General features: G+C 37.4%; 1 protein-coding gene across 1 annotated transcript; it reads left to right on the forward strand.

Annotated features, from left to right (window-relative positions):
• The first annotated feature begins 1,212 nt into the window (after positions 1–1,212).
• LOC124163702 lies at positions 1,213–2,804 on the forward strand. The gene has a single exon (XM_046540770.1). The coding sequence runs from the start codon at positions 1,850–1,852 to the stop codon at positions 2,693–2,695; it is 846 nt and encodes a 281-aa protein (XP_046396726.1). The 5' UTR covers positions 1,213–1,849; the 3' UTR covers positions 2,696–2,804.
• The last annotated feature ends 16,769 nt before the right edge of the window (positions 2,805–19,573 follow it).

The following is a 19,573-nucleotide window of genomic DNA, read 5'->3' on the forward strand; positions in this document are numbered from 1 at the left end:
ATTCACCATTTACTGCTATTTGTGTAACGTATTTGTTATTTCTGAAGGGCGCAAATTTTCCTCTCTCACGCATGGTATGATACACCCCGTCGTTAAACTATGTGGTTCTCGAAGAAATCAGTAGGTTTCAAAGGTTCTAATTATTAATATAATTAAGGAAGCCAGCTCCCCACATGAGAAACGAATAGGAGGATTTACCCGTGTGATATCTATATATTTAATTTGTAGAGGTACGGGCACCTATGAGAAGTTTCCGAGAATGAGTGTGCGAAATGAAAAACATATATGTGGACTATTTCCAAATCTGTGATACATAGCCATTTAACGTAAAAGTTGCCCATATCCATAATGCATCATATGTGATTCATATTACAATTTTTTCCTTTAAAATAAAAAAACTGTAGAATTTTTTAAATGTAGTAATTGAAGCATTTCTGAATATATTTTACAAAGAAAAAGTTTTTTTCGACAAATATTTAGAAATTCATGCGGTTAATAATTAAAAGTTTGGGAGAACATTTTTACAGCTGTTTGGTTATCCATTGGAGATCCATACATACATATCTACTGAGGTAAAGAAATATTGGCTGGCGAAGCCGGGTTTCACTCGTAAGCTAATAAAATATAAAACCTTTTCCCTTACAACCCTCTTCTACTCAACCCTCTCACACAAAAACCCAGCTGGGTTCTCTAAGATATAAATCCCCATCCCTGGGACTTGCTTAAACATTTAAGGGTAGATCTAACGGCAGGAGAAACGGAGGGAAGAGGATTTTGTCGTATCAGTAGAGTAGGGTCTGAAACCAAAAACACAGCTCTTCTTCCTACAGCACAACTACCTGGAGAGGGTGTTGACTACACCTCCTACCGTTTGGAGGTGAAGCAATGGATCCATCTTTTCGTTTTAATTCAGGGGAAGCAGAAATACACAGACATTTATGGTAATTATAACTTTGAAAATGCAACATTTTTTAAATGGAGGGGGTGAGAAGACAAGGGGTATGAGTGATTTTTTATTCTAACAGGGTTAGGTATATAAATTAGGTAAAGAAATCAAATAATATCAAATAGGTATTTGGCAATGCATTAGATTTTCCACTCGATGCCAACGCAGAACAAAGACTCACTCGTATCCCTTGGCCATTACGTTTTTGTATATGTCTTCCTTTTTGTCGTCCTGTCTTGACCTCGTTAAATACATGTTAACCCGGGAGTGGTCGCCGCGGGTCGCTCCGACCCGCACGCAACTATTTATATCTGTCCTGTATGTGCAAAGTAACGAACGGTCTTCACTTTCCGTGTAGCTGCTTCTCTAAAACCCTCCTACCATACCCTATTGAGTTTCTTCAGTTTCCGCTCGTTTGTTGACCTAGTCGTGCATGTGCGGGTCACCCTGACCCGCAGCGACCATTAGCGTTGTCAAAAATTGTGGTTTGGACCTTAGGGTTGGGGTGAGTGGAGGTCGCGATGATGGATGTATGAGTTGAGGACTGGGTTAGGGGCCTTCGGTGGGGTCGGGGGTGGAGGTCCTGGTGTGACATGACTTAGTGCAAGGGCTGCACCTTCAGAGACAGAGACAAGGGGGCAGTGTTTGGCGTGACATCAACCGAGAAGCATCTATTCTGTAATGTGAACCATTTCTATTGTTAATACAGTCCACTAAGTATCTTTACGCGTCTTTCATTTCATTAAAGTTACCACCAAATATGGCCGAGATCGTGACTGTAAAAACACTACAGTTGAAGAAACTAAAGCCCTGTTGGGTTTATTGTATTACGCAGGTGTGTTGAAGGCTTCACATCTGAACGCAGAAGAGTTGTGGGAAGAAGTGCGTCTATTCAAGTGTGTAATGTCTTTGAATCGATTTAAATTTTTGCTTCGAATGCTAAGATTCGATGATAAAAGAACCCGAGTGCAGAGGATGGAAGTGGACAAGTTAGCACCTTTCAGGGATGTTTTTGAATTTGTTGTAAAGGAATGTAAATCAAACTTTTCTGTTGGTGAGTACACAACAATTGACGAAATGTTGTGGGCCTTCCGTGGAAGGTGCGGTTTCAGGCAGTATATGCGGAATAAGCCTGCGAAATATGGTTTGAAGGTGTTTTCATTGGTTGACTCACGAACATTTTATGCACTCAACATGGAAGTATATCTTGGAAAACAACGCCCGGGACCTCATGAACACATAAGTCTAACACCATCTCCAGTAGTAGTCAGGCTTGTCGAACCGATAAGTGGAAGCAACAGAAACGTCACTTATGATAACTGGTTTTCTAGTACTGCCCTTTCTAATGATCTCTTGCAAAATCAAAAACTCACCACAGTTGGGACAATCAGGAAAAACAAAAAAGAGATACCTCCAGAGTTTTTGAGAACTAAGAATCGAGAAGTACACTCGTCAATTTTTGGTTTTGCCAAAAACTTGACAACACTCGTATCTTATGTCCCGAATAAGAACAAGGTTGTTCTATTGACCTCCACCATGCATCACAGTAAAAGTATTGACAATGCCACAGGAGAACAAAAGAAACCAGAGATAATAACATTTTACAACGCCACAAAAGGAGGAGTTGATGTGGTTGATGAAATGTGTGGCAATTACTCTGTCGCCAGAAAGACAAATTGTTGGCCCCTCACAGCATTTTACCACATTTTACACATCATAGGACTAAACTCTCTCATCATTTGCTCCTGAAATCACAAAGAAAGAAAACTTGTACGAAGGAAATGGCTCAAAGAGTTGGCTACGGAACTATAGTTACACCTCACCTTAGAACTCGTCTTCAAGGATCTCTGTCAAAGTCAACCCGTATCAATATATTGGACATACTAAAAGAAGACATTATTCGCCCTCCAGTAGAAGTCCTGAACAAGAGAAAGCGGTGTGGACTTTGCGACCGTCAAGGCAACAAGTCGGCTCACAACTGTGCGTCATGCAACATCCCTGTCTGTGGCTAACACTCCAAGCCCACTTGTCTCAACTGTATTGACATGGAATAAATGGTGAGTTATTTTATATTATACACATAGGAACTACACAATATTTTTACACCTGAAAGTTTTGATGTGCTTTTATAAAAAATACATTTGTGTATCTAATCAAGTTGTGGGTTTTGTAGGTTCACGCGTGGCCAAGATACCTCAACTATACTGACTTTGGGATGCAACTAAACCAATAACTGGACATTTGTAGTGACATAAAGTTGTGGAAGTATATATTAGTTCTTATTGGAAAAATATTATGAAGTAATAGTTGAAGTTTTCTTTTAATCTATGTGATAAACCATGACTCATTGATATTTCGTTTTTTTTTGAAGAAAATATGTACAACATTTTCATGCTTCAATAACTTGAAAACTTTTCCTTATAACAATAAGCCATATATTAATCTTTTATTTCTTTATAACCTATGTTCAATATTAAAGAGTAAAAATTATTGTAAGTAAGCTAGTTAGCCGTAAAATTACTAAAAAACTTGTACTTTGACAAAAATCTCATTTTTTGTGATACTTTTTCTTTAATTCCGAAAAAAATATAAAAGCGATAAAATGTCTTTTTTAAACACATGGTTTGAGTTTATATACCTTGGAACTGAAATGTATAAAGCTATAAAAAAACAAAAATGTAAATTAAGCTTTAAAACAATTTCTTTTAGTGCGGGTCAGAGTGACCCGCAGCGACCACGTAAGGCTACATGTTAGGCGCGACTACTCCCGGGTTAAAATATTTGCTGGAGTGAAATATATATATCTTCTAAACCCCTCAACAGAAATTTTGATAATGCCTTTCCAACATGTTTGGGAAGAAAGTTGGTGGGGTTCGGTAATCCAAAGAACAAACTTTGTATTAAGCCACCAATTTATTTTTGGTGGTACAAAACGTTTCGACGCAGCTGCGTCATTACCTGAGGATGACGCCACTGCGTCGAAACTAGTCGTGCCACTAAAATAAATTGGTGGATTAATACAAAGTTTGTTCTTTTTAATTATTGAAATGAACTTCCACAAAGTTGAGCCTGAGACTATAGAGATTATTGGGTTCATGACTTAAAAACATATGTATTTTTAGTTACTCTTTGTACAAATTAGGTGGTCACATCATCTGGCATAATGGACTAATGCAGTCAATTACCGAAGGACAAGTGGGAGAGAAGAAGGGCAAGGGACTGCCTCAAATGAGTTACATAGGACAGGTAATAAGAGAATATATTAGGGTGAAGAAATACGTCCGTATGAAACGGTTAGCAGATATTAGAGCGGAACGGAGAGCTGCGCCAAGCTAGTCTTACGATTGTTTACTTTTGATGATGGAACGATGTTCATCTATTGTTGAAATGCATAATAGTAACGCACCATATGAATAAATCGGCATTCTGTGATTACTGCAAACTTTACACATACAGGGAACACAACAAACGCCGTAGCAACGGTAAACAGTCTTCTACAGGGATCACATTTAATTCACTAAAATCTTCTATAGAAGGCTCAATTATTCTCTCAAACACGCAAGACTAGGAAGGTGGGAGGAATGCACAAAGAAGATAGTTGAGCCAGCGCTGAGGCAGCGAAGGGTACGCTTGCCTGAAGCAGATGTGCAGTCATGTTGAGTGGAAAATGGGAGAAGAGGCCTTGATACATATATGTGTAGTGCCTACCGGGGAGTGAAGGTAGATTTGGGGCGATGCCAACACAATAAATGTTAAAGATCAATGGCGAAGCAAACATATTATAATGAGGAAGCATAAAAAGAAAGAAAAATGGATGCAGAAGGATAAGGACGAGTGGGACAACAAATAAAGTCATTTTTTTGTGTGCCCTAGTAGAAGCTCCGGGATACAAGTTAACTAATCAATAACGATAAATTGAATGAAAGATTAGTTTGGAAGATGATAGTGGAATGAATAAGCGTAATTAGAAGTATTTAATACCAGAGTTGAATGTAAAAAGTAAATAACTCCATCTTTATGTGATATAGACGGAAAAATAAACGGAATAAATACAAAACTGAAATGTCTATACAACAACAAGTATGAATAAGAAAGCCATAATAAGCTAAATTAAGATTATTTTACGCCGGATTATCACGAGTGTGCCTATTACAACACAGGTAATATATATGCATAATAATAAAAGCAATAACTTTTACAAAGCTTTTGATCATGCACCAATTGCACTTTTATTATAATAAGACGAACTTCCACTACATCTAACCGGAATTGGTTGAAATTATACGAATGTTCCTTTTAATATGGTACGCAGAGGTACAAACTTACTCAGCTAAGCGGCAGAGAGAGGTCCCTTCGTGGTCTTGATGAGATTAATTTTACCAACGGAAAGAATTGAGTAGAACAACCACTTTTCACAACATGCTTGAAAAATAACCTGGCTATTCGTCTGGCCGCTTCGTGCACGAATTAGTTCTTCAGTTTGTAAGGCCTCGTCTGGCATCCATAAATGTCCATTGTAGCCAACGGTAATTATAATCAGCAGAAAATGTAAGGATATCAGTAAACGAATAAATAGAAGAAAAACTTCCTAGAAAACGAGCTTTTAGCGTTAGCGAACGTTTTTCCGGAAAGCACAGGCACACTTAATGGTATTATTATTTTAGCGCTCATTTCTAGCCTCAGAAAGACTGGAGTATCGCACAACCTAGAAGTACGGAAATGGGTCGTTTTACTTCATCATAATACTTACCTTTAAATAGATCATTTTCCTCCGTCCACACTGAATATTTTCCGCTTATTGCATCAAAATGGCATAATTTATGCATACGCAGCAACCAGCATCATCGTCAATACGTGCAGTTATTTCATCTGTATGTTTTCATTATCCTCAATTTTCATCAAGCAATATTCGTAAAACTCAAAATGATTGCCGTAGAGAAAACTCTTAGACTGTGAATCGAGCCACGTAACTTTGGATTAAGAGGCCGCTACGGAGACTACTACGTTATCAAAGTTAATCTGTTCGCAATATAGTAATTTTTTACTGAGGTTCAAAGTGATAGGAGCATAAATAGACTGAAAAGAACTTCTTTGCATGTTTAATAGAAGAAGTGCTGCAGGCGTCTGAAACGGCATTCTCATTTTCTTTTCAACCAATGGGCGTCACAGGAAGGGTTTTGGAAGGCAAAGAGTTCGAAGGGATCCTGAGAGATTGAACGGTGAAGCGGGAGAGAAATACAATGAAGATGACGGATTAAGAAGACCCTTCTTTTTTCACACGAATCCGCTGGGATAGAAATGATTTCTTTGTCAAGGGAAATGGCGGTGCAAATTCGATTTTCACCCCGAAGAAGACCCTTGACGCCTTCACCACAGCGTGCCTGGATGAAAGGATGTAGCCTCGGGCCATTCTCGCGTCCGTGGGCAAATTTGTTCGGGGTAAGGGCAAAATAAACCAGGCAAATGATTTGTAAATGCGATTGAAAATTCCACGCCAGGGTGTATGATTGCTCAACAAAGAAGTGTTATTCGGATCTCAATGATGATGTATAGCCTCAATCTCTTCCTTCAAAACAATTATATACTCAAATTCGACGAGGACTGGAAAGCGCTCAAATATATTTCATGGCTATTGATGTATTCAAACGGAGTCATTCTTGGGTATGCCAGACATAAAAGGGGTTTAAAAACAATTTGCAAAGTTCAAAAAGAGAAATATATACGCTATCTACCGGAATATACGCCTGAAAGCTTATTATTAAGCTTAAGTATACTCACATTAATTTTACAAAACACTCTTTGTTGCCAACAGAGTATCCATGAATAATTTTTATTTTAAAGTGTTATAAAAAATACAAATGAAGAAAATTAGGGAAAATAGGTCGCCAAAGCCTGTTTTGGGGACCACAAGTAATAATAAAACTATTCATGCTGGGATTTTCTTATTAAACTTGATGCAATATTCATGTTAGTCATTTATGTTTTTTAGAAAATAAACAACGTGGAAAAAAACATTATTCCATCACGCAATTTGCTTCGATATTCCCGATTGAATTAAATAAATGAAGAATGCTTTATGCCTGATTCTATAAAAATAAACATTTATTAATTCGACTCGTTAACACTGAAAATATTTGCCGAGTTTGAAGTATTTTGTGGGCACAAGTGGCGCGTGGTGGTATTGGAATTTCGTCCGTTGAATTGACAAACCTCACATCACGAGGAGATCTAGTCAAAGAGAGTTAGCTATTTTTTTCTCCCGTATCTGTCCTCTTTTTTATCCTATTTTAGTAGCCAAAGCGACCCTTTTTGCGGGATACAATTCTTGAAATTTATTTTAATTCTTTTACCACTATTTTTATTAATTAATTTAAGGAATCACAACACGAAAAACAATAAAATAAGCTTACGAAAGCCAAGGGGTAATCTTAATTAAATTAATTGATTACACATCTGTCAATGTAAAATTTAAATATTATTTGCAAGCTATTTGAGCACTAGAATTGGCTCAATAAGATATTTACGTTAATGAATATCCATCATGTCGTGAAGAATATTCATGACGGCTAAAAGTATTTTTTTTGTATCTGAGAGAAAAATTTGAATATATTATAATTTATTTGTTTTACCCATCATTCACTAGATGTTTAAGAAATAACATCTAATGTTTACGAACATAATGGCGGCCAAAAGGCGAGAGAAAACTTCTTATTAACCAAGAAAAAAGGGCTGGATAGAAAGTTTTGAGTTAGAAACCAGCTTCGTGAAAATGAGGTGTACTTTACGACTCCGGTAACTTGGGAGGATGGTAGCCGGTGAAATTGTAGGTTTTGGTTTCCTTTGCGCGCGAAATGCGAACTGAAGAAAGGGGTCGTCCGTAGTAGAGAGACATTCCCCCGCGGTGTCGTAAAAGGGGCAATAACCCAAAGGAATACGACGCGGCTTACTCCTTTCTCGGGTAGTACCTACTCAAGGGGCGTAGGTATTCAGCTACATGAAGATCTGTCTCGTGGGAGGAAAGATCGTGGATTTCAACTCTTGGACAATAGCACCGACGTGACCCATAATAGGGTGGTTTCCTATTATTTTTTATTGCCTAAATCGAAAGATTATTACTTTTGGTGTACGCATTTCACGCTTTTAGATTTTTAAATGACGATATCTATTTCTTGCGATTAAATGAAAAGTGAAAATTTTCAAGCGCGCGAAAACGCGACGGCTAAGTATGAATGATGGGAAAAGCCCGAGTGACGTCATTCTAGTTCCCGCTGCCGCAAAGTGAGGTGACCTCAGGGCGAGGACATGTGCGCCGCTAGACGCAGGCTGCCAGCAGGTAGCAGTGTACCCTGTTAGCAGGTAGCGCTTGGCTTAATTATGGATTATTAATGCCTTATCAAAGAAAGGAAACTTTCCGACCATAGCCAGTTTTAATAGGTGATTATTAAGACATGTTTCCCTGAGCTCTATGCCTCATGCATGCATTGGTAATCTCAGACGACGTAAAACTCCTATCTACTCGTATAGAAACTAGGTCCCTGTTACGTCACGTGGAGTGGCATCGCATGGGCGCCAATCTGGCCTTTTTCAAATGCGGTTAAAATTGACCATTGTCATTCCCCTAAACTGGGATTTCTAAAACCAAATAATTTGTACATTATGAATACACTAATAGTGGGTAACGAATCACAATCAATGCCTTTCGTTTTCTTTGATGAAGGAAACTACCCTATTGGTTTGGTACGTTACTTGGAGGAGGTGACCGACAGCTAAGGTCATTTGCCTCATAGAGAAGAATAGGGCGGGAAAGATGGAGGGAAACCCGGCATCGGCAAAACCTTACTCTTTACGAAAAGCACCAAGGGGGCCGCGGTTTAACGTCCCATCTGACGGACGGAGTGCTATTCTTTATGTTTCCTCCAGAAAACACTCAAGCAGGGATCGGGCAGTCTCTTTAAAATATCCACCACCCAGAGTTTGAACCCGAAATCTCATGGTGGCAAGCCACGAACTACCTTTTCATATTGAAATAGGAACGCAGGCTTTCTCGGCGAAGTTGCAGTAGGATTTTTTCTCGGACTTTTTTCTCATTTTTTCCATTGCCGTTTCAATTACCCGTTAGGAATTGGCAACCGTCGGCAATGGAAAATAGCTTCTCAAATATTCAACTTCTTAATTACGCCCAGTCAATTCCAGTAATGTCGTTATAAATAGGGAATTATGCTTCCATACTGAGATTATTAGGATGTATTGATTAAAAACAAATGAAAATAAGCCTTCATCACAAACTTGAAAAATTTACATCGCTATTAGGTCAAATGAGTTAAAGCTCAGGTTTTTCAAAGCCAACATCGGCAATGGAACATCTTATCCAATGGAGAACTAGAAGAGAATCGCTGCTCCTTATCATTTTATTTTAAGTCCGGAGCCATAGCTTCACTATGAATGCGCCGCGAATGATCGTCGTGAAAACAGTGACCTGTGGATGTCACGTCAAGTCATAAAGAAATTGAAAATAAACCAGCTATCCTTCATGGAAATGAGGTGTAGCAATTTTCTTTTTTTTTTGGCGGGGGAATTTTTTTTAGATGTCTGCAACCGCATGAATAAGAAAATTTATAGAGAATACAGGGATAAAAATCGTGATGATATTGTAATATCCCCATCTGAATGGATTATTAATTCTTTGTTATTTTAACTGTCTGTCAAAATAATATTTGCTCTGAGGAAAAAATTAATAACTGAAGTTGTGTATAATATGTATTAGGGTCGCTAAACTCTCTGAATTGTAACATCAATTACTGGGTGGCTAATAAGCATAGGTTTCTCTACAAAAGATACCATAAAAACCATAGGTGATCACAAAGGTTCGAAATAGTAACCAGGAAAACCCAACCTAATATCCTGCGTAAAATGTAAACTTTAATCATAATAACTCGAGGTAAAAAAATAATATTTAATTAATACGGAAATTTTAATTGTATAAAATACTGGAAATATTAAGCTGACTTTTTACATTTATAAGGACACTTACATCACAGTCATTCATTCGTGAGGCTAAATCGATAGGTATCCTTGTACTAATACGCACTCTTGGGACTCGCATAAAAAATTATAAAAACGTCTACGCCCCTTAGAGTAAGTTTAGGCAACACGATGCATGCATTAACCAATCATTTACGGCATACGTATCATTAATCTTCGGAAGCCAATGCAGGAAGTTTGAATGTTTTTACTACCTTGGCTATACCGTTACAGGTTAGAATAAAAGTCATTCCTTCACTCATCGATGTGCCTAGAGCAAAGAATAAGACTAATTTTAAGCAAGGTAGCACAGCCATTTTTACAGGGAAAAATAGATACTCGTATCTTACACATAAATTGCTTGCAAACTTCTCGAATAACCGTGGCAATAACTCCTCTTTTCATACAAAGGGAAGGAGGTAATGAGAAACTCCAAGGCACGACAGGGCTAGAGGTATTAACCTCCGCAAGGGAGGTGAGATGGGTCATTCGGCAGGGCTCGGACCGTAAGTGTGTAATCCATCAATTTCCTTTTCATTGCTACTTCCCAAAAATTAGCGTATCCATGAAGGACCCTGTTAATCTCGACATTAAGCATTGAATGTCATGAATCATGGGTTATAGTAAATTGTTTAACTAAGAAAACCAACTCCAGATTTGCGTAAAATAAGGATAATCGGCAATAAAATTAAGAGAACACTGTCTGCCATATGCGGAATCAGGCTCATCATTACTTATTCAGTTTTCCCCTCTAGCAGTATATAAACATGGAGATCGATATTGTGCAAGATAAAATACCAATTCAAAAAATCTTGACTTACTCTAAAGCTTAATAAAATATTACTTGGATGGTACCTCTTCATATTCTTCATTGTATAGCTGATATTATTTAAAGAAAAACTTCTCAGCATGTAAAGGTTGTGGAAAAGAACTCACACAGCACAATACGTTTTCAATCGAATACCTGGTTTTTCATATTTATAACGTACTATTTTTCTTAGAATACTGGAAAGTATGCATGAGAAAATAAATCCTAAAATTAATATAATTAATAATTAAATATTTTCTTGATTAATCTACAATGTTCATGCGAACTTAACTATCAATGCCACTCGTGGCAGTGTTCCTGGTTTCAAGACGGATAAATAATAATGTGTTAGGGTATCAATTTATAATATTTCACGTGTATTTTCATGTAAAGACAGTCGTACAATCAATGGCGTATTTATAACTTTTTTGAGTGCTTATCTTCACCCCCACCAATACATTTTGTCTCTCCAATGAATGATAGTGTACTAAGTTTCATAATGAATAGAACATAACTTTTAAACTATTTCATGAACAAGAGGATTATACCTGTGAATGACTTGTAATCTCCCAACGACGTGACGCCTTATGCCCTTCATATTTGAGAGCCAGAACAATACGTGGCGGTGGATGTCGCCGATGATCGTAAAGGCCAAGCATATTATAAAAGTTTTGGTGTCCCTTGAGAGTTAAAAAAATATGCTTAGGCTCTCTTCAGATTTTACTGTCCGCGAAATGGTGTAGAAGTTTTTATATTGCTTTCCTGCAATTATAGTTGTGATAAGAAAATCAAGAAAATGAATTTCAATCTAATATTTGTGATTAATGGTAACATACCTATATTTACCATACATATTATAGCTTCCACCTATTTCTCACATTATGTTTTTATTTTGATAGTTAAAATTATATACTAAATTACATGCGTTTTCAAGCCTTTTTCGCCCATTGGGAATCATGCCTGCTTGCCATGGAACTCTCTGCGTATAGGCCTAGTTATAGAAGCAAATATTCCAGATTGCATGAACTTATCCGGATGTGAAAAAAATCAAATTCCAAAGAAAAATCTTCATGATGGCTACTTTTCACCCCCACCATTTTCACCAGCCATGAGGAAACAGCGATGAGAAAAGAAGAAATAATTCAACCGAAAGACGTCACGCAAGCAAATCGTTCTCAAAAAGAATTCCTAGGATAATTTCATTAGACCCACGTAAGCCTCAGGGTACGAGCAAAGAGGTCACATTACTCGTGGCCCGCGAGGCGAACGCAAATGCTTATTACCTAAGCCTCAGTGGGGAAGGGAATATATATTGGACTGCGCAAATCGAGGTTGATGCCAGAGCGTAATGCGGAAGGCATTAGAGTAAAATATGTGCGGTGATATTTCACCCACAACTCGCTCCGTCGCAGATATCACATTTGACCCAGCTCCTTAGGGACACGATGGGAACGAAATAGACCGCATGATTAAATTCTCGGGAAAAGTTCGTCTCCGAGATATTTTGGGTGTTATTTCGCCGAAATGATCCGACGAATGGCTGTAAACGCTTGATTAATTCTGTAAAAGAGGATAAATAAATGGCCTGACACGGATTTGAAACTGTATAGAACTAAGAGGGCTTTTTAGTAAATAGCTATGATTAAAAACATGCTTTTAAGCATGTAACATACAGATGTTCTTGGCCCTTGCCAAAGGTAACTCCTATTTATTAATCAACTTAAGGCTAGATGGCGATACATTAAGGAACCCATTTTCAAAGGTGTGTATTGTCATTTTAATAGTGTATCATGAAAACCTGGGTTGGTTGTTAAAAATTCTGTGGAACATACAACAGTGTATCTTTATTATGCTTCCCATTTATTAATCAACAAAAAATCAAAAATGAAACTCCTAAAGAAGCATATTATTTGGCATAAGAAACATGGATTCAAATGAAGGGATGTCTATGAGAACCTACTGAATTAGATTAAGAATACTATTACCTATAGACTGACCCTGGCATCATCTGACAGAATTTTAACTCATTGTAAGTTAAAACCTACTGCCAACTTTTCGAACATGCTTAAGTAATACGACTGGTTTAAAAAAAAAATTGTATTTTGAATTTAGCCAAGGAGCTTTTTTGAAAAATTACATAGGGTTGTAATTTACTGTAAATTTATACGAAAATAGCATAAAACAGTCTTATTTGGCGGCAGAATGTCTTGTTTTTTTAGAAATAACGATAGTAACAAACAATCACAAAACATCCATAAGCCAAAAAAATATATTTCACAGGGCAATATAAGTGAATTGATCTATTTCGTGGTAATTTTGTATAAAAGAGTTCTTTTTGCAACTATTACTTGATGGAAGGAAACCAAAGATTTTAACCTTCCTGAAATGGGAAAATGATTTGATGTTACTACAACTCGAGAAATGATTATTGCTATTGCTAAGTTATTTAAAATGAAACATTTTTCCCCAGATTGAGAACTGAAAGGCACACTTCCAGGAATTTAATTAAAATGTAACTAGCAATGACCCCAACTATAAATTTACTGCAAACAATTAGACTCACCGAACAGTTCTCAAAATACAGAGTAGAGCATAGGAAGAGTGAGAAAGTGAGTATGAGAGAGAGAGAGAGCTGTGGATTTATAAACATCTTAAGAGAGCTTGTGGCATCTTTCAACCGGCGCTGGGCTCTTCCCTTGCCCGAACCTTCGAGAGGACGGGGGAAGCATCGAGAACCCCCGTCCAGAATGAAGTTTTTTGAAATTAATTTGAAGTGCCTTCTCCCACAAGCTCAATATGTACGTTCGCCAAATTTATGTTGCCAACGATTTTAAAGGATTAAAAAAAATAAGAGACTGTAATTACTTTCGTTTCTAGTTCCGTCGCAGACTTACGGTCCAACTGTGGCAAAAAGTCAACGTCTTCAAGTCTTTTGCAGGTGCTTGGATGACATCACGAACTCGGGCCAAGTGGTTGGCTTCTCTTCTTGATCACTACTTGATCTTGGTCACCGAGTTCGCGTTGCTGGTTATCGCTTACACAATTGCCAGCCATTCCTTCCTTAACTATAGAAGAACCAGACCCATTACTTGGACGGATAACATTTCCTTACGTAATCATATAGTCTAGATTTTTTTCTGTCGTCTTCATTTTTTCCGACACTCATTTATTTTTTATGGTAAAAATTCTGTTAAATATAGTTTGATATTTTTCACAGAGAAATGAAGTTATTCCACCTGTCTACCTAAAAAGACCAACAGCCGTCAAAATGATGGGCTAGGTGTTTCTATTTTATTTGTAACGGTAACGCGTGTTTTATTCAGGATACAACAACACTATATTATGCCTCGCCATTTTGATATCAAAGTTAGCAAATTATTGCATTTAACATTCCTCACTACATTTTCAGTGGAAATAAGCACTATATCTGCCATACCGTGTGGCGTGTAGTAGGCAAGGTCTGGACAAGTAGGAGCGTCGTGACCGCTATTTATAAAAATCTTTTTAATTGTAAAATGATTCATAAAAAACTGCACAGTTCTGCGGATAAATGAAGAAAAGGATTATATTTAATGAAGTTAAAAACAACCCGGTATTTCTAGGCTTAAATTAGCTATCGGTTCCTTCCGAACAAGGTTAGGAGTTATAGCTTCTCAAATATTCAACTTCATAATTACGCCCAGTTAATTTCAGTAACGTCGTTATAAATAGGGAATTATGCTTCCATATTGAGATATTTAGGATGTATCGAGTAAACACAAGTCAAAATAATCCTGCATCACGGACTTGAAAAATTTACTGCGCTGGAGTTGCAATTCTTTTATTAATATTTCAGAAGCAAGTAAATTTTTACAAAGTCTGCTCTCAACACTGTTTGAAAAAAGCCTGAAATTTTGAAGAAGACAGCGCAAGATTTAAACGAGTAATACGTCAGCAAAGAAGAAAAATGACGACCGGAGAAGTGGGAAGGATGCGTCCTTTGGATAAAAGCAGCAATCCTCGTAACCTTCTACCCTCCCCTATTATGCTTAATTTTAATGGCATTCCCACAGAATCCGGGGTTTCTTTCCTCCTGAAAAGATTTGAACACACCCTGAATCCGGCACTTATTATTCCATTCCCGCCCAAACTCGAGATTTCCTTCACCCAGATTTTCCCTTTCGCTCCTCCCCCAACACATGGCCAACTTTAAACAGGCCGGAACATGGAATTTTGGCAACGCTGTGCCGGGGTCCTATCGTGTTTGTTTGAGAGCATGGCGACTTATGCGTGAAGAGTATCCGTGTAACCTAAGAAGCATTAAATATCTTGTTAAAAAGGCAGAACTGGACTTCTTTTGTGGATATCATATTGGCTAAAGGTACGTACAATAGTTTTAAGATAATTTTTGGGAGCTGAAGGAGGAAAATCACGTTTATTATTTCAAAAGTGTTGCGGTCACATGCCGGCCGGCCATTAATGGTGGGGAATTGAGAGTGCAACAATACTGGTTTAAAAGGGGGAACAAGAATTATTTTTCTTTACTTTGTTTTGCCGTACGGTAAGTAAAATAGTTTAAAGATATTCTCAGTGAATTGTGAGTGGATATTCAGCAGTATTTCATCCAAAGCATAGCGTCTGTTGGCGGCCGGCCACGAAGTAACCTTGAGAGTACACAAATGAAACGAGGCGTATTTGTCGGGATATAAATGCTGCGTTGTTTTTACAATATTATTATTCTCGGGTTAACAGTGATTGCTATATTTGGTGTGCCTTATGAATAACTATGTGTAGTTGTGTTTATAATAACGTCGTATATTATTGAACGACGAATGGCTTCTCGTCAACTCTGTTAATATATGTCTCCAGGTACTGATGTTATTCATATTTTCCAAACTTATCATGAATGCACTGCTTTTTTTCTGTGATCAGCGAAACTATCTTTATTAATGCAACTTTCCATTGTTTTCATTAAAGGGGCCCAAGCGTTGTTGTGTGCATATTGCAGAAGCAACTACCTATCCACCGAAAACAAGGGGTATGTGACTGTGTTCCAGTTCACCAAAGATGAACGCAGTAGACAGAAGTGGCTGAAGAATATCCCTCGGAAGGATTGGAATCTTTCTTCAAGCGCAATAGTTTGCGTCAAGCATTTTGCTGAGCGGGATATCCTACACCGAGTAACTTACATTAATAAGAACGGTGAAGTGAAAAGTTACGAGTTAGATCGCCTAAAGTTGCCCCCTGGTGCTACTCCCACAGTGTTTCAGGCCCTCTCCTCTTCTTAAAACTTCTTATTGTGATCAGTGAACCATGAAAATCTGTGAAAATAAGTAGATGAGTTGTACTTCTAAGAAATGAAATCAGGAAATATTGTATGAATCAGTGGAACATGAAAAGACTGCTGATGAAATGACAATATATATCTTTATTTCCGAAAGACATGCTAATTTGACATCTGGCCGCCTTCTAATACTGAAGGTGCATTGGAAAATCAATTGCTACTAACAATAAGTGATATGGAATATATAAGTGGTATTTTGAACTAATTCATCTTTCCCTTCCAGGTAAAACTTCTTGTTGTGATCAGTGAACTATGAAAACCTGTGAACATAAGTAGATAAGATCTTGGAAATGAGATCAACAAATATTTTATGAATCAGTGGAACATGAAAGAACATTGATGAAATGTCAATATTTGTTCTCATATCGATAAGGGTACCTTAATTGATATTTATCTGCCGTACTATACTCTAGGTATGTTGAAAATCCAAGGGTACTGAGTGATATCATATATGCGTGGTATTTTTTAACTAATCCATCTTTCTATTGCAGGTAAAACTCCTTATTGTGATCAGTGAAGCATGAAAATCTGTGGAAATAATTAAAGATGAATTATTTCTTGGAGATGAAATGAACGAATATTGTATGAATTAGTGAGAACATGAAAGAACTACTGAGGAAATGACGATATAAGTTCTCATGTTGAAAAGACTTAGTAAATTGACGTCTAGCCGCCTTCCAATACAGTAGGTATATTGGAAAATCCATGAGTGCTGAGTGAAATTATGTATATATGTGGTATTTAGAACAACAATAATTTTCTCTGCAGCTAAAACTTCCTTTAGAGTGAACTTTGAAAATTTGGTCTTATAATCAATTATTAAGAACCTGGTGTGGCTACCATTATCGAGATTAATTCAATAATTTCCTTTCGTTTGTAAAATTTGATTTGATTTTAATCAGTATTGAGTTATACGGTAGTATAATGTTATTTGTTGAGACATTTCTCCAATTCGGAAGTCATTATTATTTCATTATACTGGTCTTGGTGTTTAGAAATATTAGATTGACAATATATTTATCTTCCTTATGGCTTCATATTTTTTACACATTTTTGTCTAATATATAGAATGTGAAGACTAGTTTTTTTGTTATATCACATAAAGTTTTCTAATTAGCCCTTACATTTGTACTGATCATGTTTTTTTCATCAAATTTTTCCATCAGATAATGTGGTGCCTGTGAAACTGATAGCTGTTGCTGGTGACGGTTCATCGGTGAACTTCAAATGGCACGATCTATGGAGGTTGTTTCCGGCTGAAATTGAAATTAAGAACCTGTGGCAGCTTTTATTTATTCCACTTTCTGGAGTAATATTTATGCTTTGATGGCCATGCCTTGTGAGGTTGTTTGATATGTTGTTTGACCTCTTCAATATGAAATGTTTACCGGAAAATGTATATATCTGATTTTTATTTTAAATAAATGTTGTTAAACGTCATACATTTTTTTCTCTCCTGAAATACCGTGGCGAAAGGTGCTATAAAATAACGCATTACTTTTTAACATGTTAATTTATTAGGTTATTCAGGGAGGTGAAATGATGTTTATTTTAAAGCCGCTCTTTATTTCTAAGTCAATAAATTTTATAGGGTGCTATTCTATATAAACAACTAATGGGTTAAGCGGTATTTCCTTCTTGGTCTGAATTTCTGGGTCGTCGATCGCGGTACTTAAATATATTTCCGTGCATATAATCTCGTGTCCCTTGCCTTGTTATTAGTTCTCACGATTACTTTTAATAAACAGCTGTTGTAATACGAAATACAACCACTCGAATAACTAAACCCTATCGTAGTTTTTATCTTAACTTTAGGGAGGGTGAACGGAGGTCCATCCGTATTTACATCACACAACGTCAACAGCTGAGAGGCCGATCCACCGGACCCCAGGCAGTAGGACCCCTGACGTCACGTAAAGCGCTGTCGCCAAATTGCATGTTCCGGCCTGTATTAGAGTTGGCCATGCCCCAACATCATTCGTCCTCGCTTCTTGCCTTTTCCTGTGGCGCCTCCCAGCGGTGAACCAGGGAACTGGAAGGAGGGAGGGTTCCAACCGGCACCACCACGGCGCACCTGACGCCTTGACCGCATCTTCCCGCAGTCGCACCTGTGACGCTACCCACGCCACGACATCTTGAAGCCGTTACCCCCCTCCCCCATTAACCCACCCCTGTACTTCCCATATTGTTGCTCTCTCTCCTGGCGACTATCCATGACTCCTCTCGCGTTAACTACGCTAAAGTAGCCGCTCTGATTATAGTGCTCACATTTTACACGCATTAGTACCAATAAAAGACAAAGTGTTTTCTCCGAAAAAAAAGGATATTATGAGACACTGTAAGGATCACTTGTTGAATTAATTATACCGAATTATACGCATCTAGCCGCGGGGGAATCCTCATTGGCTATAGCTCCCCATGTCAGGAGCACCTGCGGTACATCCTCTAGGGAGCCCACTAGACCAGGGGCACCTACCTCTGACAATCCATTATTTGATGTATTAATATTTCATATCGTCTGAAAACAACCAACGAAGAATCTCATGCAGTGGTTCCCTACCGATGCAATACGTACCCCTTGGGTTACGCGACGAACTAGTCGGGGGTACGACGAAAATAATTGCTACGTTACGTAATATAGCCTGGCAACAACGACGCGCCGTAACCCATAGCCAGGTAACATGCATACATTTTATATGAAGTATTAATAAAAAGTTTATATTCATACAATTATTATAACCAAAAGTGTCACCTACCCGTAGTGAAATTATGTAATTAAATGTGCAAGTTATAGTTTTGGGGATAAAATATTAGTTATATACTTATAGACAGGTACGGGAGAAAAAAATGTTAGGAACCGTTGATTTAATGCTCTGCATTACTACAAAAAAATGCAGCTGGTATATTTCAATTAATGGTTATAATAAGTAGACAGTGAGTTGACAAGTTTCACATGTTGACTACATAGGCAATCTGCAGACCACCCCAGCATTCCACAGAGTTAATTTCAGGATTCGTACCAACCCAATTTGAATCATTTATTTAACGGTGTTAAAATTTCAAAACGTTAAAATAAACATGAATTTTATGCAAATCTCCTTCTCTGGATTAGGAGCAGGTTGTGCCTTGTGATAATGCTGACGTTTCTCAAAAAACATTTTTTTTCTTCATCAACCCAACAAATTCCATTAACTATAGATTTATAATTATGTTTTTATTCTCAAACATAAAAAAAGAAACGTTTCATTCACCAGGTTCAAAGCCTGACAAACATTTTTGGAAAATACACACATAATACATACACACTAAATGGAAAAGTCTGAAAGCATATAAAATTTCTTCACCTCTTGTAGTCATTTTGTAAAACAAACATCTTTCTTTGATACGTATTACCTGTTATTATAAGAGAAAATGAAGAAAACTGGGTCACTGAAACATTACTTATTTAGCCGGAGAAATGTATTTTATAATTTCA

Source organism: Ischnura elegans, chromosome 8 (genome assembly GCF_921293095.1).
Source record: "Ischnura elegans chromosome 8, ioIscEleg1.1, whole genome shotgun sequence".
Lineage (NCBI taxonomy): Eukaryota > Metazoa > Arthropoda > Insecta > Odonata > Coenagrionidae > Ischnura > Ischnura elegans.